This window comes from Coptis chinensis, chromosome 8 (assembly GCF_015680905.1).
Source record: "Coptis chinensis isolate HL-2020 chromosome 8, ASM1568090v1, whole genome shotgun sequence".
Lineage (NCBI taxonomy): Eukaryota > Viridiplantae > Streptophyta > Magnoliopsida > Ranunculales > Ranunculaceae > Coptis > Coptis chinensis.
This window is the reverse complement of record NC_141463.1, coordinates 76,515,447-76,538,402: the sequence shown is the minus strand read 5'-3', so window position 1 is coordinate 76,538,402 and position 22,956 is coordinate 76,515,447. Positions and strand designations below refer to the sequence as shown.

At 35.9% G+C, this 22,956-nt stretch overlaps 3 protein-coding genes and 2 pseudogenes across 5 annotated transcripts; 4 read left to right on the top strand and 1 right to left on the bottom strand.

Moving 5' to 3' along the window:
• Positions 1 to 559: 559 nt before the first annotated feature.
• On the bottom strand, positions 560 to 1,419 carry LOC147483126 (mitochondrial import inner membrane translocase subunit TIM23-1 pseudogene; annotated as a pseudogene). The gene has a single exon (XR_015205743.1). The product of XR_015205743.1 is annotated as a mitochondrial import inner membrane translocase subunit TIM23-1 pseudogene (transcript).
• A 2,010-nt stretch (positions 1,420 to 3,429) lies between these two features.
• LOC147483125 (non-structural maintenance of chromosomes element 4 homolog A-like) lies at positions 3,430 to 5,933 on the top strand. Its single transcript, XM_086577413.1, is given in 8 exon segments — positions 3,430 to 3,671; positions 3,754 to 3,834; positions 4,110 to 4,341; positions 4,441 to 4,531; positions 4,912 to 4,975; positions 4,978 to 5,124; positions 5,216 to 5,307; positions 5,382 to 5,933. Coding segments are annotated over 8 exon segments (1,029 nt in total). The 5' UTR covers positions 3,430 to 3,574; the 3' UTR covers positions 5,607 to 5,933.
• Positions 5,934 to 9,339: 3,406 nt separating this feature from the next.
• On the top strand, positions 9,340 to 11,699 carry LOC147483124 (peroxidase P7-like). The gene is made up of 4 exons (XM_086576151.1): positions 9,340 to 9,591; positions 10,498 to 10,689; positions 10,830 to 10,995; positions 11,075 to 11,699. The coding sequence occupies exons 1-4, from the start codon at positions 9,382 to 9,384 to the stop codon at positions 11,464 to 11,466; spliced, it is 960 nt and encodes a 319-aa protein (XP_086432277.1). The 5' UTR covers positions 9,340 to 9,381; the 3' UTR covers positions 11,467 to 11,699.
• Positions 11,700 to 14,442: 2,743 nt separating this feature from the next.
• Positions 14,443 to 19,620, top strand: LOC147483123 (WEB family protein At2g38370-like). The gene is made up of 3 exons (XM_086576150.1): positions 14,443 to 14,818; positions 16,859 to 18,378; positions 19,316 to 19,620. The coding sequence occupies exons 1-3, from the start codon at positions 14,576 to 14,578 to the stop codon at positions 19,341 to 19,343; spliced, it is 1,791 nt and encodes a 596-aa protein (XP_086432276.1). The 5' UTR covers positions 14,443 to 14,575; the 3' UTR covers positions 19,344 to 19,620.
• Positions 19,621 to 20,736: 1,116 nt separating this feature from the next.
• On the top strand, positions 20,737 to 22,257 carry LOC147483122 (large ribosomal subunit protein eL8y-like; annotated as a pseudogene). Its single transcript, XR_015205510.1, has 4 exons — positions 20,737 to 20,772; positions 21,481 to 21,543; positions 21,674 to 21,875; positions 21,980 to 22,257. The product of XR_015205510.1 is annotated as a large ribosomal subunit protein eL8y-like (transcript).
• Positions 22,258 to 22,956: the final 699 nt, after the last annotated feature.

The following is a 22,956-nucleotide window of genomic DNA, read 5'->3' as shown; positions in this document are numbered from 1 at the left end:
AGTATTGAGAGATCGATGGTGCAATGTGTATTTAAGGAGCAATGTGTATTCAAGGATTGTGGGCACAATGTCTTAGAAATTCAGTTCAGTTCAGAACTTTAGATTCAATTTTGCCGCCGCCTTAGATTTACCCAGAAGCTGATAGCCAAACGGGTGCAACCCGCATCATGCTTTTACAAAACAACAATAAAAAGAGAAGATAACTACAAAAGATCTGTCAAGATACTCGGTATCTTGACATTCTATACAAAATAACTACAAATGATTCTACACCATTCTTTTCCCTTCTATACCTAACTAGACAAATGATTAAATCTGGATCGCAATGTTAATTAGATTCTAAATTTCCTGTTTTCCATTGAAAGCAACCTCAATTAATGGGAGGCAACTCCATCATTGATCTACAGGCAATATTCGACGATTACTTCTAGACTTGACAATTAATTTCTATAATCAGACTAGACTTGACAATTAATTTCTATAGTACAAACTCAAATAAAGCAATTGTAAACAGAAATCACTAAAATCACATTAGCTGCATAGGAGCACCAAAGCCAAGTTGACCTATAGATCAGACTTAACACAAAACCAATTAAAGTTCATTAACACACACTATATGCGAACATATCTTTTAAGCACTTGCTTCCCAGAAAGACCAGCACCAACAAGGACAGCACCAATAGCACCAGCAACAGCAGCACCCCGCAATCCAGACGCCATTCTATATATCGCTCCGGTCCCTAAACCAGCAATAACACTAGTGACCAAATCATCACTCCCTCTATAAGCACCTACACCATTTTCCATACCAGCATAAATCAAACCCAAACAACCTAATACATTCGCAAACTTTCTACCCCTCAAACCACCAGCATTCAACGCCCTATTTATCCTTATCTTTTTAGCATCGCCGAGTTCAGCAGATTTTAGTCCTTCAATTGTTCCTTTTAGACCACCAAGTATAGCACCAGTTAAGTAACCAGTACCTGCATAATAAGTAATGTCTTCAGTCAAACTTCTATTATTCTTCAAACGTTCTTCTTCAAAGAGGATATCAAACTTCTCAGATGACGACCGAAGGTTTCCCGGTAGTATTTTGGTGATGTTATCATAATAGGTCTGCTTTTGTTGTTGATGATACTGGTTGTGTGAGTTGTCGTTCTGATCATATGTGTTTTCCATTGAATCTTGTTAAAGAAGAAAATTTGGAACGAGGGGCGTTTGAGAGGGCTTATTGTTTCTTGGTGAAGAGGTTTTATTCCTAAAGCGTAGTATTCGGCAAGAAAGCTTTATAGGCAAGTCACGCTAGCTTACAATGTCGGGCCTTTTTGGATGATTGGCTGGGTTGGTCTTAATATACTATTGGTCCTCCTACACGTGAACGGTGTTCGTGTTCAAATTTGTTAAGTTTATTACTATGGTTATGTTACTTCATGGAACAATTAGAAGATTTTTGGTTAATATAATCTTTCGGATTCTGCCTGGGTGATGTCAATTGTCAATTGCAGATAAACCATCTAGTCCATGCCATTCAAAAAGCACACTCCTTCTAACTTTATAAGGTGCATTCAAGTCTCTTTTCTTGTCAATATTTGACAAATTTAGAGTTGCAAGGTTGTATATTGCAGTCACCACACTAGTTTAAACTTTAAAGGATTCAACAGGTTAACTTGTCTTTCCCTTAACAAGGAAACAGTTGAAAGTTTAATGACTTCAATCATCATGAGTCTCTGGAGAACTGTAGTTTTGCTATGATTTTGCAGGCCTCTGAGTATGAACTGTTGACTAACCAATCCTACGGGGAACAATTTGCGGAAATACATCTAGACCAGGATAAAGCCATATTTCAAGAATCTCAGAGTCGTCAACTTTTAGCATTCAAGGGCTATAAATAAAACAAATTAATAAAACTCACCAAGTCGTAAAGCAAAAAAAAAAATAATAATAAAAGAAAATAAATAAATATCGGAACAATCTAAGCTAATTATATAGAATATGCCATTATATTCCATTATATTTTGGTGAAAGTGGACGATAAAAACATCTATAATATCATATTCTAACGTATATAAATAAAACAACTTTAGCATGTGAAGCTCGCCTATGCATAACACATGATCTACATCTTGTCATGTGGGCTCTTACACAATCTGGGCGTGTTGATTTGTAGTATTTCCGTAAAGTTTAGTTTCATTTTTAATTTGGGTTATTGATCTTTTTATTGTTGTTTAGATAAGGAAAGTTCATTGGCTTCGTTTCTTTGGTTGATTATACTCGAGTTACATTTTTTAGCTCATGTTAATTACTTGAAAAAAGAAATCTAAAACCTATGAACATCAGCTGAATAGTGTGGCGGTGATCAAAGACCAATACCGATTCTGAAGACAAATGCAAAGTGGTTATGTGTTTCTTTAGAAGCTTTCCATCCGTGACTTAGGCTTTTGGTTTATGGAAAATGTGAGAAAAGAAAAGGTTTTCATGGAATTTAAAATCTTAGATATCATTTTGAAAAAAGACGAACTCGTTTTCTTCCTCTGTTGTCTCGACCAAGGTTTATAAACTTTACCAAAAAAAATGGAGAACTACCGACACAATCTACAAATCGATTAATTTCACCTCGAGATAATCTCAAATTTTCAAACCCATTTTAATCGATGTATGTATAAGTAATCTTCCAGCCATTAACGTTCAATTTCGCAAAAAAGAGATGTCGAAGGGTTTCAATGTTGTTTTAGAACGATACAGGATTTGCAGGTGTCTCAAATCAAACAATTAGAAAGTAAAATTCAGGAAAAACGATTTAAGGTATTTAGATTCTGATATTGTGATTTCCATGTGAAAGAAAAATCTGTGAACCAAACACAGTGTTAGTGTGAGTGTTTATATTTGGAAGAAAAATAGCTATAGTGAATTATCAGTCCGGTATATGTGAATGGACATGATTCATTTGCATATTTCAGCTGGTTTTTAAGAAAACGAAATGGAAAGTTAAAATTAATTTAGAATATCACTGATTTCAAAATTTGGTCGGAAATTCGGAATAAGCTTTATACGAAGTGTTTGAAGCCTTTATCAGAATTTCAACAATAAAGAATGAGATTCGGAACTATGGTTCTTAGTTTACTAATAGAAGCACTTGTTTGATAATCTTTTTAGGATTTTGCAAAAACATTCATCACTAGTATACACAACGCTAGAAGTAAGTCCACTGAATTATGTGGAATTTTATCATCCTTTTTAATAAGTCCACCAACAAAAACAAAAGGAGAGCAAAATGTTGGCTAGTCAATATTAATGACCCTTTCTCTTCTCAATTTCTGAAATACATTTAACAAAATACCGAAACGAGACATACCACCTCAGTCTTTTTGAAATTTCAAAATCTCAACAATTATCTTTTTTGAAGTTTGAGCCGTTACTCCTCCTTAATAATTTTCAAGAGAGGGAAAAGAAAACCGCGGGAAGAAAGTAAAACCGAAAACAAACACCACCTCTTTATATTCAAAAACGAAAGACAGAGAGAGAAGGTCTCAAAATCCAATTTTTAGAGTCATTAGATTTCTTACTTAAAAAAATGGCTGAAGTAGATAAGAAGGGTTCACTTAATCAGACCATAGTAGACCGTAGATTAATAAGGTCATCGTATCTCCAAGTCAAAAACTTCATAAACGGTTTGTATTCCTTCTTCAATTTTCTTTTTTTTTTTTTTTTTTTGTTGAGTTATGACACATGGTTTTTTTATTTATTTTGCAGATGAAAGAGATGAGATTGCTAGTGTTGATTCAGAAAAGTTTAAATCTATTCTTGACAAAGTTGAAAGCCTTCATCAAACTGGTAATGTGAAAAAAATTCAATCTTTTTTACTTTTAATTAGAATTTAGATGTTAAACACTTGTTTTTTAGATACCCGTTTTGTTCTAATGTATAAAAAAGTTATCTTTTCTATGTTTGAATCATATTTGTTCTTGACCCTAAACATGGTGATGTACTAGAAGTTAGACAGAACTTTTTGGGAAGAATAGGGATGCTAGTTATAACTTTGAATCGCGTCCATATGTCATTTTTTTTTCCCGTTATTATGTTGATTTTTTGTTGTTGTTGGTTTATAGTTCAAAGGCCCAGAGAACAAGTGGCTGATGCTGAGGCATTTCTTGACTTAACCAGTATGTTGGCAACTTCTGTCAAGTCGGAATGCAACGAGGGAATAAAACCATCGGATTTTGTAACTTTGCTACTCCGAGAATTTAGTAGTACTAGGGATGCTTGTTCCTCGATGATGTGGAAGGACATTGGTCGTTCTGCGCCTAAGGTTTTCAAGAAGACATTGGGATTCTGTACCATGTAAATAACAATGACATTCTCTTTTTTTAATCTAAGCAGCATTTTCATTTGTTTTGGGCCAATGTGGTTTTAAGTGTATGTGTTTTATTGGTTTTGAAGGGTTGGGCCAATGAATACAGAATTGAAGGAAAGGAAGGTTATGGCTCGGCGTAAACGCACTAGGTTAAGTGATAGTTCACGCCCGGAAGAGGTTTGCTATCCTTGCTTTAGACACCCTTGTTGTTGCATCGTCTTGTTTGCATCGTCTTGTTTGCATCATTATTTATGAGGAATTTGTGATGCTGCAGACATACATAAGAAGTTGACATGTTGTTCCTCCCTAGAAGCTTGTGTTAGCATATGCTTTATATAAATACGGTATATGCACTGACAAATTTTATTCACCGAATGCTTATTTGCAAAAAAAAAGGAGGGTAGTCATTAGAGAGGAATGTGTGATGCTACAAGGACCCTCTGTTTCTCTTGAAACTTTAATACCAACAAGTAGAACCTTACTTTGCTGAATTTTGTCTAGGATGACCCTCTCTTTTCACTATGTCTTGCATATGTTCCTTTCATGTTTGGATGCAGCTTGACAGTGCTGATGTAAAGAGTAGTGATACTGATAAGAATATGTCAACAATGTTTGATATACTGAGAAAAAGAAGAGTGTGAAGCTGGAAAACCTAGTACTGAACCGAAACTCATTTGCTCAAACCATTGAGAACATTTTTGCTCTCTCATTTCTTGTAAAAGATGGACGAGTAGAAATAAATGTGGATGACAAGAAGCATCATCTAGTTTGTAAGTTCGAACATTGACATTGAGGTTTTAGCATGTTTTTTTGTTTGGGGTTGTATACTTATTATTCATTTTTTCTCTTTTCCTTCTTCAGCCCCAAAGAATGCTCCTTCTGCAAATGAAGTAACCTCAAAAACTGTTTCTTACAACCATTTTGTCTTTAGGTTTGACTTCCAAGATTGGAAGGTACAGTTCTTTCCTGGTAAATAATTTCATTGTTGTTTAATACTATGCAAGACCTGATATTTTTCTGTTTACAGTTAATGAAGGATTCTGTTGAAGTTGGAGAGGAGCTAATGCCTCATAGGGGAGATGCAAGCAAATCTACAGATCCTCACAGTGACTCAGAACCACGAGACTCCCTCTCGATAAGACCTGGACCAATTAAAACATATTCTAGGAACCGTGGCCTTGTTGTGCGGAACCAATTGGTTTCAAAAAGCGTCAATGAGATGGATGCTGAAAAAAGTAAGGCCCAAGTCTAAGCGTGCAGCTTCTTGTTTTGCAGCCGATGATTGCTTTGAAAACTATGGTATTATTTATATAGGTAGATTGTTCAGGCCTCTTATTTTGTGGTAAAAGTAATTTTAGATTCCCACTATGTATATATATCTGTGTAATAGTTAGGATTTAGGAGCAGTTCATGTTGTGAAGAACGAACATTGCGGTTATCAAGCTGCAGTTTTGGTGTTAGGTTCTGTTTGGGGTCTTAATGAAAGCCTAGCCAAGTTTTGTTTGGTATATGACTATTAACATGTTCTTCAGTTCTGTAAATTTGGAGGCCATATATAGTGATCTACCCTTGCTGATTCGCTACTTGAACTTTATACTCTTGTGCTTGGAAAGATTTTATCTAGTTTTGTTTTAGTTAGATAATACAGCGTGCTGTCCACACTATTTTTCATGGAGATCAAAACCTAAGTAAAATTGGGAAATCAGGATAAGAAGTTTTATGTCTATTTTTTTTATTTTTTATTTATTTTAATTGTTTTTAGAGATAAAAAAATGTGGTTTCTTCTTCACTTTAGTTTATAGGATCCCAAAGTTTGATTCTTCCAATGTAAACTCTTTGAATCTCACTGGTATAGTTATATCATGTACCTAAATGGTGTATGGCTGAGTTAACTGCAAGCTTCTTCACTAGTATCACTAATTTAGCTATCTTTGTTTTGGTTCCATCTGAACTTTTAAGTGTTTGTCAAAGTCGGAATGCTGATTTTGTTTTGTTTAGGTTGTCCAGGGTGCTTGCATCTTTGAAGTCTCCTTGTACCATATGCCTGAGTAGCTGATTTCTTGGGTCATTTGGAACTGGAGAAGAGCAGCCCCATGGTGCTAAATAACCTAGGAAACCATTGATCTGATAACCAATTATTTGCTTCTCTTCTTTGCACAGGATTAGAAACATATTCCGTTGAGTTAGCAGTGCTGGCCAGCCTGATAGGTTCTTAGCAGTAATTCATTGGTTAGATTTGTAGGAGAGAATAGCTGAAGTGGACATGGCCATACTGGTATAGAAGACTCTTGTAGTGTTACAGTTGGAGAGAAGTTGTACACTGCTCACTTTCCTCCATTATGTTCTTTAAGCATACTCATTAGCGCTTTTCAAAATATTTAGAAATTGGTTAGTGCTGGAGAACATTTTTTGTCTCAAACAAGTCTAGTAATACTACCTGATCAGATGGACAACAGTTCACTCTTCTTGTCTACATAGAAGGGTTGTAATAGTAGGTACTAGGGAAAAAACTATCTCTACTAGGTAATAAGCGGTCTTGTACTGTGGTTAAAAAAAAAAGTGGTATTTTGGTTCAGTGGTTGTGCCGTAGTCGGTATCTTGGTGTTTAACTGTTAAGCAGTTTGCGCCCTTCACTGTTTTTCTGCAACAAATGAAGGTCGTCATGAAAGATGAAAAAGTGGTCATGTTTATGCCCACTTAATGCATCTTTTAGTTTGCTGTCAACTTGCAAATTTTGTTAACTATTATCCCAAGTGACGGTGTCATTTACCAGTTGCAGCAATTTGCATCATTGATCTACAATCCATCGTTCAATGGATCTATAAACTATAATCCAAGCATCTATTTCATTTTCTGGAATAATAATTTGATCAGTGAAAGGCCCGGCTATAATAACTAGAAAGTAGAAACTACAAGTTAACAGTATTGGAGTTTGCCACCAAACTATTTGACATTAGCCCTGTTGGGAAGGTCTAAAATTTTGCATGGGATGACACCAATTCAATATAAATCTGAAATTGACTGCTTAATAGCATTCTTTATATGGTCATCTCAGATAAGTCCACAATACCGAGACGTTTGTGCGAACTACTAAGCAGATATGTGCTCTATGTCAAACATTGGGGGAGAAATTTCTATGAAATGTTCAACGCTCTATGTCACCATTTGTTTCTTTCTTTTTCAAGCTAAAGTCGTTAAGGAGACTTGATATTTTCTCAGAGATTCACCTTTTTCAATGGCAAACAGTGAGACAACGACTACCATTAGAATATAGCTTTTTCACAATTGACATTGGTTCTAGATTTCTTTTAGTTAGTTAGTCTATAGTAACCGCTACGTAGTTACCATTGACTGAGCTGACCGAAGATTTGTACTTTGTAGTACAAGCTTGTACATGGAAGATTGTGATATCCTGCTCTTTGGCTGGAAATCACGTTACATATTTACATTCCTTGCTTGTCAATACAGGCCGGAGTCCCTGTATCTTTTGCATTGTATTTTCTCTTTCAGTTTCAGTACAGTGGAGGGGATCAGGCAGACCTCTACCAGTTCATTATTATTAAAAAAATAACAAGAACAATGCAATCTTAGATGCTATAATGATATATGCAAGACAATTAAGTTGATTTCATTTTTAACTTTAGAAATATAGAACCAGATGGATGCGAAGCTACTCTTAGGCAAGTAGCTTTCTCAGATTTCCCAAGCTACTGTATCAAGTGGACTCCATCACCATTTCACCCAAACCTCGATCAGGGAAATGGTAAATGTGAACGGGAGACTTTTGTCGAACTATAAAGTTTATATTACAAGCGAGTTTCATTAGATATGATCCCTGGACTTCTTTCTGTTATGTTAAAATATAGAATCTTCATTTTCATTTAAGGATATGTTACTACAAAAACAGTATGTAATATGACTTTGTCATCATACTAAAATAGTCCAAAGGTATAAGGTTCTCTAATGAAAATTTCAACAAGAATGATTCCGTTCTCATTTTGTTCTCAAAGAAGACATCCACATTTGAATAGTGAAAATGATATTGCCAGTAGGTAGATCTTGTTGTAAAACCTGGGAGCTTTAATATGTTGCCAGTGTGAAATGCAATCTGTTGAAGGCCTCATTGACCTTGCTGCAATATTCTAATGGGAAAAAGTAAAAGAGTTCAAGCTAGCCATTGAAAAAACAGTTCAATCTGATTTGTAAGTTTTGAATAGCTAAACATCATTTTAATATCTGTGAATTTGAATTGACGATTGAAAATGAAGCACGATGGACCCCCTATTTAATATCGTGTATTATTCTAGAAAACTTGGATAGGAAGAAGACTTATACGGCTCCATAATCATAATCATAATCATAATCAGGAGACTGTTTGATTGATTATTAGATAATTTGTTTTGGTAAAAAATCAAATTCAAACTATGAAGCACAATCATTAATTTGCAAGAGATTTAGTTACTAAAGCAACAATTTCTCTTTGATAAGTACATTTCGTACACATGAAAGTTATGTTCCTTCTTGGCATGAGTGAAGTAATCACAAAAGAGGAAGACTACTGTCAAGAGAAACATACATAACAAGAAAAGCACATTGATACTAAAGGTGATATCTAAAAATTTTATTTGACCATGCTAGATAGTGACAAACTTTAGTCAATATCTACCATTTTGTCATGGCTTTTCTCGCATTACAACTTCTACACTTGGTTTCAAAGTGTTCAGTTCTGAAAAGCCCCTTTCATTTGAAAACTTCTGTACCTACTACATTAATTATTACCGTCTTAAGAGTCAATCTCTTTCTCACATGCTAACTAAATTGTATGATTTCATTTGGCTTTATCAATTTCATCATTTTCCAAATTAAACGTAAATGTGAAACGATTTTTTTTTAATAGCCATGCAACTGGTCTTTGGATTAGGTGAAGTGGCAGTGCCAAACAGTTTTCTAGGCTCTATATAAATTGAACCGCCTCTTGTGTTTGTTTCTCACAGAAATCCCATACTATAACAATTGCCTTGAAAGATATGTCTTCTCCTTTCTCCATGAACACGTTCATAATATTTATTCTACTTCTTTTTGGAAGATCTTGTGCTCAACTCTCAACCAATTTTTACTTTAGCTCTTGTCCCCATGTTTATAGTGCAGTGAGGTCAGCTGTTCAATCTGCTATAGCAAGGGAGCCGCGAATGGGCGCTTCTCTTCTTCGCTTGCACTTTCATGACTGCTTCGTCAATGTAAGGTTTACGAAAACATCAGTACTATTGCAGATAAGCAACAGTGAGCAGAGGGTCATGCCACTGGATGATATTATCGACAATGGCATCAGCCATGAAGATCATCCAATGCAATGAATCCTCAGTTAGAAGCTAAGCTAGTTATAGCATGCAATGCTAGATGTCGATAGTCATACACATATTCGGAGTTTAAAGTTGATGTCTACTTACACTCCTAATAAAAAAACCAAAAATCAAAAAAAAAAAGTTATGGTCTAAAGGTTTTGGGATGGAGGCTTAGGCCTCACTACTGAGGCGTACGCTTCAAGAATGCCTCAACGCTTCAGGAACGCCCTCACACACTAAAGCATACGCTTTCAGTGCTTAAACGCTTACTCGACGCCTTTAGGGCGTTTTGAGTACGCCTCGCCTTGAGGCGTACGCCCTCCTCAAAGCTCTGCATGCTTGATGCTTGCATTCAACTCTGTCCATTAATTTAGATCTGCCATGACACGATGTCATCTGAACTTGCTTTCCAAAGCATCATGCTATTTGCTTTATCTCTAAAATGGAAATCCTCACCTGATTATAATACTCGATCAATTTTTCTTTTAATTGTAGCATGAGGTATGCACAAACTGATTATCGAAAAAAAAAAAGGTATGCACAAACTAATTAAGTAATATATCAAGTAACACACGTATTCTTATTCTGTGTTCATTTAAATCAGACTTAGTTCCCATAGTAATAGGTCAGTTTTAACAACGTACTTTTCTAGAGCTTGTCGATCACTTTCATCTTGACAGATCTGCTGATGCAGACATTTTGTTATGGTCAAAAGTATGATTTTCTCCAAGTTAGCCTTTAATAATCTATACATAACTAAAAAGCTAGTCTTTCCAAGGCTCATATTTTCTTCTCTAATAGGGATGTGATGGATCGATACTACTTGACGACAGAGGAAGTTTCATTGGAGAGAAGAATGCTGCTCCAAATCGTAACTCGGCTAGGGGATTTGATGTGGTTGATAATATAAAGTCTGCAGTCGAGAGGTTTTGCCCTGGGATGGTGTCTTGTGCTGATGTCTTAGCCATTGCAGCTCGAGATTCTGTTGTTATTGTAAGTACAAAGTGTAATCTTATGTCTACCATGTGTATAAATCAAAGCAACATTTAATTTCTCAGTGACGTACATGCCCTGCTACTAAACTTGTACTTCTAACAGTTTAATTAATCCCCGACAATTTTAATGATACGCAGCTTGGAGGGCCAACTTGGAATGTAAAGCTTGGGAGAAGGGATGCAAGAACTGCAAGTCAAGGTGCCGCTAACAATAGCATTCCTCGACCAACTTTTAACCTTCCCAACCTCATCTCGAGTTTCCAGGCTCAAGGTCTCTCTGTTAGGGAAATGGTAGCCTTATCAGGTATATATGCAACATCTTAAACAGACACACACTGACACACACCTTAAAAATACTAAAAGCTGTTTCACTTTCCGAACAGGTTCACACACTATAGGACAAGCAAGGTGTACAAGCTTCAGAAACAGAATTTACAATGAAACCAACATTGCTGGAACCTTTGCAAGTACAAGGCAAGGAAATTGTCCAAGGACTTCAGGCACAGGAGACAACAACCTAGCACCACTAGACCTTCAAACTCCTACATCTTTTGATAACAACTACTACACGAATCTCATTAGCCAAAGAGGTCTACTTCACTCTGATCAGCAATTATTCAATGGTGGATCGACTGATTCCCAAGTGAGACTTTACAGCAACAATCCTGGCACATTTAATGCTGATTTTGCTGCAGCCATGATCAAGATGGGAGACATCAGACCACTAACTGGTTCCAATGGAGAGATTAGGAGGAATTGCAGGAGAACTAATTAACTGAAAATTTAGTTTCCCTTTTCAAAACATTTGTTTGTATGTCAGTATGTGTGTTCTTTTTCCAGTCTTAAAATTTGTGTTGCATGGGATGAGTGTTAGGTGATATTATTTGCAATTCACTTTGAGTTACCTAAGGTACTATGATATTGTCTTATCATTTATCTTATGTTTCTCTTACTCGACGGTCAGTTGGGATATTTGTTTGATCAATAAAACTTTCCGACTTTTGGTGATTTCTAATGGCAATAATGTCTTAAACTATTCGATTCTTGGATTCACTGGTACTTCACAAAAGGCCTGATATTGTCTGTTTGCAGTTAATGATGGATTATTTGGGAGTTAATTGGACATGAGCTAATGCCTCCTCACAGAGGCAATACAACCAAATTTACGAATTCCCAGTGACTTCCTCCCGATAAGACCTGCACTAATCAAAACGTATTCTAGGAACCACCTTGTTGTTGGAACCAATACGTTTCAGAAATCTTCAACGAGATGGATGCTGAAAAAAGTGATTGAGGCCAAAGTCTAATTGTGCAGCTTCTTCTTTTGCATCTCAATAATGCCTTGAAAACTACGACATTATTTGATATTTCAGGCCCCTAGCCTAGTTTGTAGTAAAAATCTTTTGAGATTCCCACTGAGGAATATTTCTGTAAAGACTTCGATCAGGTTGTGAAGAAAGAGCATTATTTCATTTATTTGCCTCCGTTATGAAGCTGCCGCTTTGGTGTTAGGTTCTGTTTGTGGCTTTTATGAAAGCCCAGCTGAGTTTTGCCGATGTAAGATTTTTAACCTGTTCTTCAGTTATGTAAATTCTGAGGTCACAACATAGTAATCTACCATTCTGATAATGTCTCCACACGCTTGTTCCTGAAGCTTTACTGTAGTAACTTGTGTGCAAAGTTTATCACACTGGTGCCTGGAAACTATTTCGTTTTGATTTGTAGTATCAGCTGCATGCTTGAGGCTGAAATTTGAGGAAGCATCCGCAAATTTTGACCAACTCTAAGTGGAGGCAAATAACAGCTCCAAATTTCGAGTAGGACCTACCACCCCGCGACACTCCCAATTTTGCCGAGTTAAATTTTTAACTTTACATTTTCTTCGCGCTAAATTGAAAAAGTTTAAAAAAATCAACATAGTAATCTACAATGGCGATAATGTCTCCACACACTTTGATTCGAGAGATCCGAAAGCGCAAATTTGCATCCATGAGTACGGTTGTGTGCAAAGTTTACATTTGCACCCACCTAGAAATAGTTTTCACGTTTTGAATTTGGAGGCAAATATGTAGGTTGGTCATGTTTGAAAAGGAAGTTTTGCTATAGCAAATACTAGCATGTGTTTTGACCAGTTCTAAGTGTAAAGAACTAAAATGAAAATTGTTAAAAACTAAAGAGAAACAATTTTTGTGACCTCTCACTAAGAAACACTCCCAATGTTCTAAAATGGGGAAGATAACAACCCTATACATTTAAATTTTAGCTTTTAAATTGAAAAACTATTTAAAAAAATCCAAAAAGGAGGTGGTTCAATTTTAATAGAAATCGGGGAGCCAATTATAATTAATAAATAGGGAGAGATATAATTTAAATAAATGTAGGAGGTGGTTCTAAAATCTTAAAATTGAGAGATGGATCGGTTGAGAAGTGTGGTTCCTCCACATTTGCCCCGCTAGAAATAGTTTTTAGTAATTAGAGATGTAGAGGCAAATATGGTCATCGTCATCGAAGTTACCCGAGTCGAGGACTCGAGCTCGACTTGCACATGCAGAAGCTCGACTCGAACTTGCATTTGAGCTTAATATTTAAGCTCAAGCTCGACTCGTCTAGTTATACTAATGGCTCGAGCTCGACTTGTTTTACATTTCGAGCTCGAGCTCAAGTTCAAACTTGAGTTCAGTTATGCTCGTTTGAACTCGAACTCAAAAAAAATATATATAAAACATTAAAACTAGTATAAATTGTAAATTATAGTTGGGTATAAAGTATAAAATGACGTATAAATTATAAATCATATACTACGTATGGGCTTATAAAACGAGTAACTCGCGAGCTACTCGAACTCGAACTACTCGCTATCTAGAATGAGCTTTAAATTAAGCTCAAGCTCGACTCATACTTTTGTGTAGACGAGTTTGAGTCGAGCCTTCGACGAGCTGAGCTCGAGTTACTCACGAACAGCTCGACTCGATGACTAGCCTTACAAATATGTAGGTGATACCTCCACCTATGCTCTTAGAGCATTCCTAATGCAAACCACTCTTATTCACCTCCACGTCAGCTTTATTTCCCCTTTTTCCACTGTTTTGGTGAAAAGTAAAGTGAGGCTGCCCAATGCAAATGTGACTATTATTCCCGGACGGGATGTTTGAATCCGTCTGAATGTAAAAATCGAAAAAACGCGTCGGACAGAATTAAACATCCCGTCTGAAGTTAAAAAAAAAACTGAAAAAACACGCGAGACGGAATAGAACATTTTGTCCGATAAAAAAACTGATTTTTTTTAAAAAAAACACATGAGACGGAATAAAACATCCCGTCCTCTGGAGTTCCCAACTCAACTACTATCTCGGTTGAAAGTTTCACTCTGGTTTTGACTTGGGAAAATAGTCACCTTGATATTCACCTTTGTATTGGGTAAAAGTTTTTGACTATTTGGAGGTGAATATTGTCACATCTCCTTGATATTCATCTCCATTGAGAATGCTCTTTCAATGTATTGACTAGGTGTTGATTATTACGGCCTTACGGGCAGGTTGCTAGGTGGAAGTTCAACCAAAGGCTTTTACGGGCCTTTACTTACAAAGAAGTTGGGCCACCGGCCCACTAGTCCTAAATACGCTCTCAATAAAAATGAAAAAGTAGAAAGTGAAAGACTTGTGAACGTTTGACTTAGTTGGGAAATGAGACAACTACTTAAATTCAAACACTTCCCCTCTCTCTCTCTCTGACTCTCACAGTGTGTGCCCCACCCCGTCAAATACTTTTCTACTCCTCCACTATTTTTTCACTCGAGTGCACTATTTTTCGAAAAAAAATCGACCGTTTTCTCTTCACCACTTAATAACAGCGTCACTCTCTCACTCACTACTACCAGTTTCAGTATGACTGAACAACTTGCTTCTCCCACTCGAAATATCCAAACACCATTTACCGATACGAAACTAAATATCGAAATACCCGAGACCTTCATGGAAGAGGATGAAGCCTTATTAGTTTTGGAGAAGAAGATGGTTAGTAGAGTGGAGATTGATACTTCAGCTCCTTTTGAGTCTGTTAAAGAAGCTGTGACTCGTTTTGGTGGAAGTGGTGTTTGGAAACCTTATATTAAGAGCTTTGAAGCTGAGGTAATGTTTTTATTTCATTGTTTTTAATTAAAGTTTTAAACTTTGGACTAGTGTCATTGTTGGGTAAATTATTAGCTAAACAGCTCATTAAGTTTTAAATATATGAAACTTTGCTACTTTTTTTTATGTTGTGCTTGTATTGTTCTATGTTTGCACTGCCATCATATCTTGTACAATAGTGTTGTGGAACTGGTGAAAGTTATTATAGAGTTGGTGAAAAGTGAAATGTATTGTATATGTAAAAAAAAAAAAAGGTTTAAATTATTAAATAAGATGACTCAGAGGATTCTTTTATAATTGTGACAGAAATTAGTTTACTTCAGAACTGGGTCTCGTGTGGTCGTGTATCGATTTTTTTGAATTTTTTTTATTCCAGTTTTCGTTCTTCTCATTATTTATGTGAGAGCATAATAGGTAGCATTGTAGCAACTATAATCTGTTTGGTTGAGGCAAATCTTTTTAACGCTTTGTTTTAGGGGTGCCATTAAATGCCTCGTTGCTGATTTTTTGTTATATTTATTTTTTGGCAAAAAAGTTAAAACTCTAGATTTGTATTAAAGGAAGACGTAAAGGTAGATAGTTACTAAGTCCAAATTTCATTTAAGTTCACTTTGTATGAAGAAGTTGCATTTGATATGCCTTACATATTTACAAATGTGGAAGTTGATATAATATTTTAGTACACATTATCATTTAGAGCATATACAATAGTGAGTCTCAGGTGATATTTGACCCTTTTATCTATCCACTAAAAGGAAGTAAAGAAACAGAAAACTTTCAGAATAGGGGATTTTATTTAATTTATTTTTTGGCAAAAGAAAAAGAAAAAATTCAGAAGAGAAGAAATGGTGAAAAAGGAACACGGTGCTTAAGGCTTCATCATCTAGTGTCTTCACCCATAATAAACACGGTACTATTTTGCATAAGCCTAATCCTATTCCTTACCTGTTCTACGCCAAGTCACGCTAACACTAGTACGACCGACACTGATACAGAATCCGACACAGCGACCTATATGATGTAGGACAAGGGGACACAACTAGTTTAAAAGAAGACAATTAATTTTCTTAGTTACTCAACTAATTCTTGTGCTGAAGACCTTAAAGCTCCTCCTTACAAATAACTTGCTATGAATGTGGCATATCATAGAGTTGTAACTATGTTAACAGATTATGTTCCTAGTCTTTTAGGTTTTAAGGAAACCCTAGTTTGAAAATCTTATGCATAATGTGTCTGTGTGTCTGATACTGATTTTTTAAAGAATATGCAGTGTCCATTTACATAGTTTCTAGGCAATTAAAAAATACACACACATACAAACACATATAAGCATGTGTGTTTGTGTGTGAAATTACGTTTTCCACTAGCCTCGGATGTTTACAACTCCCTTTTAGTGATCATGGCCATTAGATCAAATATCTGAAAAAGCTGCAATTCCAACTGCTTTAGATTTTCAATTTTTGGAACTTGTTTTGGTACTTGATCTGTTGGTTAGATGGTCCAATTTTCAAGGACTTATCAATGGAAGGTTTAGACATCTATACAACAAGTTGGTTCACAAGGCCTGCCATGTGCATGTTTTATTAGTTGTTGATGGTAAGTTGGTAACCATACGCAAGTTGCTGATGCAATCTTTTTTTAACTGTTTCTTTGTTTCACCAAAGTTCTGCTTGAAAGGGAATTTATTCTCATAATACAACCAGTTATCCTATTATGAACCAACTTAATGTATTTAGTTTAGCAAACTTAATGTATTCAGCACCCATTATACATGGAATATGGACATTGTTATCAAGCTTACATGCCATATTTTGCATGGTGTTATGCTTCCTTTTCCTAATTACTAGCCTGAAATGTCTTCAGCACTCATAATGAGGCACTGGCACGTAAATATCACAGAATATGGGATCACCATGGATAAATGCCATTTTTTGCATGGTCTTTTACTTCCTTGCTGCATTCACTATCTTGTTACAATCTGAAAAAGTTGAGCAGATTCTTTCTGTTTCTTGTTTATATGATGCTTTGTTCTGTAAACAGCATAAGCCAGAGGAACTTGACCTAGAGAAAGTGAAGGAACAAGCTTCTCTGTTAGAAAAAGATCTGTTCACTGAAGAACGAGAAACCTTGGAGGTCTTGAAAGAACTGGAAACAACAAAAAGGTTGGTGGAAGAGCTCAAGTCGAAATTACAAAATGAAGCCTCTGAATACGTTGCACCTTCGGAGTTAACCTCAACAATCTCAATGCCAAATCCTGTTGTGGAACAAATTGCAGAACAAACTTCAGGACATCTTGCATTGACTGATCAGAAATCAGTCAGTGGTTTGAGCCTGTGCCCCACAGCATCTCCAGGTCTGATATTAATGGAATTGAGGCAAGCAAAGGTGAATTTAAGCAGGACGACAGATGATCTTGCTGGTACCCGAGCTTCTGTTGAATCACTTAATAAAAAGTTAGAGAGAGAGAGAATTTCACTCAAGAAGACCCGTGAGAGGCTAAATTCAAACTCAGCTAAGATATCTTCTCTGGAGGAGGAGTTGAACCGAACTCGACACAAGCTACAACTAGCAAAAGACGCCGAAATCAAGGGTAGTTCTGATAATCCCTTGGATATTTCGCGAGAGCTTCAACAGTTGGGTTTTGAGGCTGAGCAATTTAAGAAGATGGCAGAAGCTACAAAGTCTGAAGTGTTGAGAGCAACATCAGAGATTGAACAGATCAAAACAAGCATAAGAACTGCTGAGATCCGATGGTTTGCAGCCAAAAAGATGGCAGAGGCAGCAAGAGCTTCAGAAGCCGTTGCTCTGGCAGAGATCAGAGCTCTGTCAAACAGTGAAAATTCCTCTGGAGTTTTACTGAAAGAATCTGAGGGGATTACTCTTTCCTTTGAAGAATACTCTTCCCTAACCAGCAAAGCCTGTGAAGCTGAGGAGCTCTCAAAGAAGAGGGTTCTAGATGTGGGGCTTCAAATTGATGAAGCAAACACGTCTAAATTGCAAATCTTAAGAAAGGTAGAAGACGCAGCAGAAGAAGTGAAAATGAGCAAAAAAGCCTTAGAAGCGGCTTTGAACAGAGTGGAGGCTGCAAACAGGGGGAAGCTCGCTGTTGAAGAATCTCTTCGGAAGTGGAGATCTGATCATGGCCAGAAGAGACGCTCAGTTTATAACTCTTCCAAATTTAAGAATGTTTGCTCATCGCAGAATCGGAGGGATTCTCGGCTGGTTAATGTCAATGGGTGGAATCTGGTTAATGATGGATCAAAGCCTCTACTTAGGCCTACCCTATCGATTGGACAAATACTGAGCAGGAAGCTTCTTGTGCCAGAAGAGTTTGACATGGAAAGGCAAGCAGAAGATAGTATCGAAAAATCGAAAGTTTCATTGGGTCAGATACTTGGAAAACAATGTGGGGTTGTGTCTCCTCCTTGGAAGCCTTCTAAGGAAGAAAGTGGTGACGAGAAGTTCTCTGCTAAGAGGAAGAAGTTTGGGTTTACCCGTTTTTCGCTCCTATTAGCAAAGCAAAGTAAGAAGAAGAAGAAGCAAGCTTCCCCTGTTAATAGGTAATGAAACTAGTCAAAAGCTTTAGTTGCATCGTCACTAGTTTGTCTTTTTTACTTTTTCTTCTGGGGTTAAAAGATCCATGCTTCAGTCTCTACCAAACTTCCTGTATCAATAATAAATTAATAAGTTTGTCGGCACACACGTCACACAAATTCTTAAGTTGGTTAGAAGTTTATAGTAGATTGATTGATAACTGAATTAAATGTGAAAGAAACATTTATTTTTGTGTTCACCAATTTTGAGTTTACCATTTACTTAAAAAAGAAAAAACAATCAGGCGTTATAACGAAATTTGAAGCTGAATTTGGAAGCTGCATCACTAAATCATGGTATGATTTTGTTAATTCTAATTCGCCAGATTTGATTAGTATACAATCATCAAATTAATGGTTGTTCCTATTTTTGGTTATGGTAATCTTAGTATTATATTTAGTAATGGACTCATCTATATTGATGTGCCTGGTAAGCAAATAAAGTTTACCATTTATCAGGATGTGGATTTGGAAGTTGGGGAATTTTGTGAAAACAAAATGAAAGACGAAAAAAAAAGAGAACAGACAAGAACTTTCTTATGTTATCAAGTAATGGATAAGTCGAGAGTAGTATAGTTTCTGTAATCTTGTTTTTTCTTTAAGCTTCCTGTCTGTATATATATTTTTTTGCTTGGTCAGTATGGCTTGTATACTACGGTGGCCTTTGATAATTTAGTAATCTTGATTTCCTTTAAGCTTCCTGTCTGTATATACATGTGATGTTGCTATGCCACTATGGTGTCCTAATTCCCTCGAGAAAACTGAAGCCAAAGACTCAAACTAGTGCACTGGTGTGTGTTATGTTAATAGCTCCGATCAATGTAAAAAACATGCTTCCCATATCAATAACTCTGAAACCATGTCTTGTGTGATGATTGTGATACACTGATACCTTGTGGTGCAGGTGGAGTACGTGCAGGGGGGAAGTCTAGGAATTTAAAGAGAGAAAAGTTTGACTTGGTAGCTTGACATCGGGAAGGTGGTCCTAACTTTGCATATTTAAACAATGTGGCAATTTCTTCAAAATCTTCACTTTGCTGAACAAACTCATCCTCGGCCGCAAGATCCCTTAGGATTTTTATTTTTTTATTAGTTATGTTTTTTGGGTTCTCCTTGCATGTATAGGCTTTGAAAGAAAGAGAAAGCATGTAACCACACTGATTAAGTCTCGACTACTTGTTAACTCCTCCATTCGTCTCTTGTGCTCAATTTTGGCGTGTCTCAGGCTTTCAGCTATCTATCTACCTTGTCAGGAGCATAGTACAAAATATATATTTTGCGATAAATATTGAGATTTCAACAAAAGATACATAGATATTATGATATGTTTAGAGGTGATATTACGATAATATTTTGTGTAAGTAACAATTTTATTTTATATTTATTATTATATTTCAAATAAATATAAATTATATATCATGATATATCAAAAAATGTCTATAATATTCACGATATTTATTCATATTTTAGATATATTCACGATATTTGTATATAAAACAATATCAAATATTTCCAATCTACGATATATATCCATAAACCTGATATTTTGTACTATGGTCGGGAGTGGGCATTTTGATTTTCTGTGATTTCGGCTACATGTTTTCCCACTTGAGTGTGTTTGTTTACGTCTGCAAATCCTGCCCGTTATATGAACTCCACACTTATACAAGCTCCAAAAAAACTCCACCATGAAAAATAATGAATTAGAAGCTGATTTTTTGTGGAGATGTTCTTCCCATAATATAGATCAAACTTAGAAAAATTCAACGAATTTGAAGATATCTAGACGTATCAAAATTTGCTTACAATATTATAAAATTATCCGAGAATTCAAAATTTTCAAATTTCAAAACAACTTTTGATAATTTGATAATGTTAAATATTTTTGTTTGAGCTGATTTTTTGTAGGAAAATTCTCCACTATGAGAAAACTATTTTCACCAAAAATCAGCCCTCAATCCTTAGATATGTATTATAGTTGTACCCTCTAGGCTCTATTTTTTGAGCCTTTAGAGAGTGTGCACGTCATACAACTAATTACTAAAAAATCGGAGCGAAAAACCGGAAGTTTCGAAAACGTATGACAAAAAAATAGAAATAGGAGAGCAAAAGATAAGTTTACGTAGACCTTAATCCAAAAAACCAACTTCGTCCCAAATAAACAAAAAAAGATACTAAAAATTCGGAAAAAACCCAAACATCGGTGCACAACTAAAACTCTAAAGTTAACTCCGTGCACGCTGTGCCATATTGCCACCCTTGGCGAACGGAACAAGGACGAATACCCTTTATAGGTATAACTACTCGATTTGTTGGTTGGTTTAAATGGATTTCTCTGTTTTCTGTAAATCTAGGTGTTGGGTTTGTTTGTTGTTGTTTTTTTTTTTTTTTTTTTTTTTTTATAATATTGATTACTTTTACCAACAATTCAAATTTGGGTATGAGAGATAGATTGGTGGCAATAGTAGTTTAGTGAAATCTATTTTGTTGTTTAATCGAGTGTATAATGTATAATAGGTCTATAAGCTTAAATGTTATAGAGATTTTGTTGGAGCGAAGAGTCGAAGATAACCAAAGTCCTCGAATTCTACTCAGTTTTAGATACGTTAAGACCAGCAAGTTATGTTTAGGTTGTGCGTCGACCTGGGTACCCAATACAGTTAAGTTTATATGATGCCATATGATGAAACTTATTTGTATCGAAACCTCGATGCATTGGTGTGCACAGTTAATATATTTAAAGCATGTTTAGTGATTTTTTTGCATAAGTGTATGTTACAGTTGAGGAAACGTAAAACTTCAACTGCTTTGATGTGTGCTATCTGTAATCACATTAACTGGAATAATTGCATTAATTTGTACCAATTAGCAGGGTTAAATTTTACGTACTATCTCTTACTTTTGATTATTGCGAGATTGTCATGATGTAGTATACATAAGGACCACGATATGGTATACTTTTGAGTAGCCTAATTTTTTGATTACTATGGTATATGGTTGTATTACATATGGAATTGTTGATTATTAACGAAAAGTTATTATTATTGATTTTTCGTTTGAATTGAGCAGCTCTTCTTGCAGGCCCCAAAAAGAGGTGCAAAAGCTCCAGCACCAGCAAAGAAGAAGGCTGTTGTAAGTTTTACTTTCATTGTTGAGTATTATTGATAGACATTCAAATGGGTTTTGGGTCATGTATATCTTCAGCATATAAGAATCATTAAATGAGGATTTTGTAATTGAAGAGCATGTATATTTGTTACAGGAAAAGGTCACCAATCCTTTGTTTGAGAAGCGCGCAAAGCGGTTTGGGATTGGTGGTGCCTTGCCACCAAAGAAGGATTTGCACAGGTTTGTTAAATGGCCAAAGGTTGTTCGTATCTAGAGGCAACAAAGAATTCTCAAGCAGCGTTTGAAGGTTCCTCCTGTATTGAATCAGTTTTCAAAAACACTTGACAAGAATCTTGGTAAAGCAGTCATAGTAATTATTTTCAACTTTTACTTAAATAAAGAACTTAAAAAAGTAAGGGTACTTATCAAGTTAAAATTTCAAAATGTCTTGATGGTGCAGCAACAAACTTATTTAAGATGCTACTTAAATACCAACCTGAGGACAAGGCTGCTAAAAAGGAAAGACTTCTGAAAAGGGCACAAACTGAAGCAGAGGGAAAAACTGTTGAATCGAAGAAACCCATTGTTGTCAAATACGGTCTTAACCACATCACATACCTCATTGAACAGGTTTAGGTCATCACTTGGGGATTTTAATTAGACTGAGTTCTAATTTTATTGATGTTGTAGAAAAGAGAAGGCTCAAGGAGAAATGGAGAAGTTGGAGGCAAATCTTTGCTTTAGGTTAAAATACTGCCTACTCCATGCATATGTTATTTACTTTGTCTTTTATGGTCCTGACTTTCTTTTTACTGGTTAATGCCGGTTCTCGCGAATGGAGTTGGATATTGAGCTTTATGCAAAACCATGATTAGCGGCAGTTTGAGTTTCAACATTTTCCTACGTCATATATATCTTGACTTCTTTGCTCACTGTGGTCGCTTCAACAACATTATGGGTTGCGTCTATGGTAGTTGATAATGTCTCTCATTTGATCTCGAGGCAGCAGACGACCTGATCTATTCCCTTGATTTTTTGCTTGATAGATTTGAGGGTTAGTTCTTTCTTCCCCTTTTCATTCCATCAACTATCAATTTTGCATTTTTCAAAGTTCAATATTGAGGTTTAGGTCATCACTTGGGGAGTTTAATTAGACCGAAGTTCTAATTTTATTGATGTTGTAGAAAAGAGAAGGCTCAAGGAGAAATGGAGATTTTGGAGGCAAATCTTTGCTTTAGGTAAAAATACTGCCTACTCCATGCATATGTTCTTTACTTTGTCTTTTCTGGTCCCCGATTTTTCTTTTTCTTGGTTAATGCCGGTTCTGCGAATGGAGTTGGATATTGGATCTTTATGCAAAACCATGATCAAAGCAGTTCGAAGTTTCAACATTTTCCCACGTCGTATCTTGGGTTTGCCGCTCACGTGTCGCTTCAA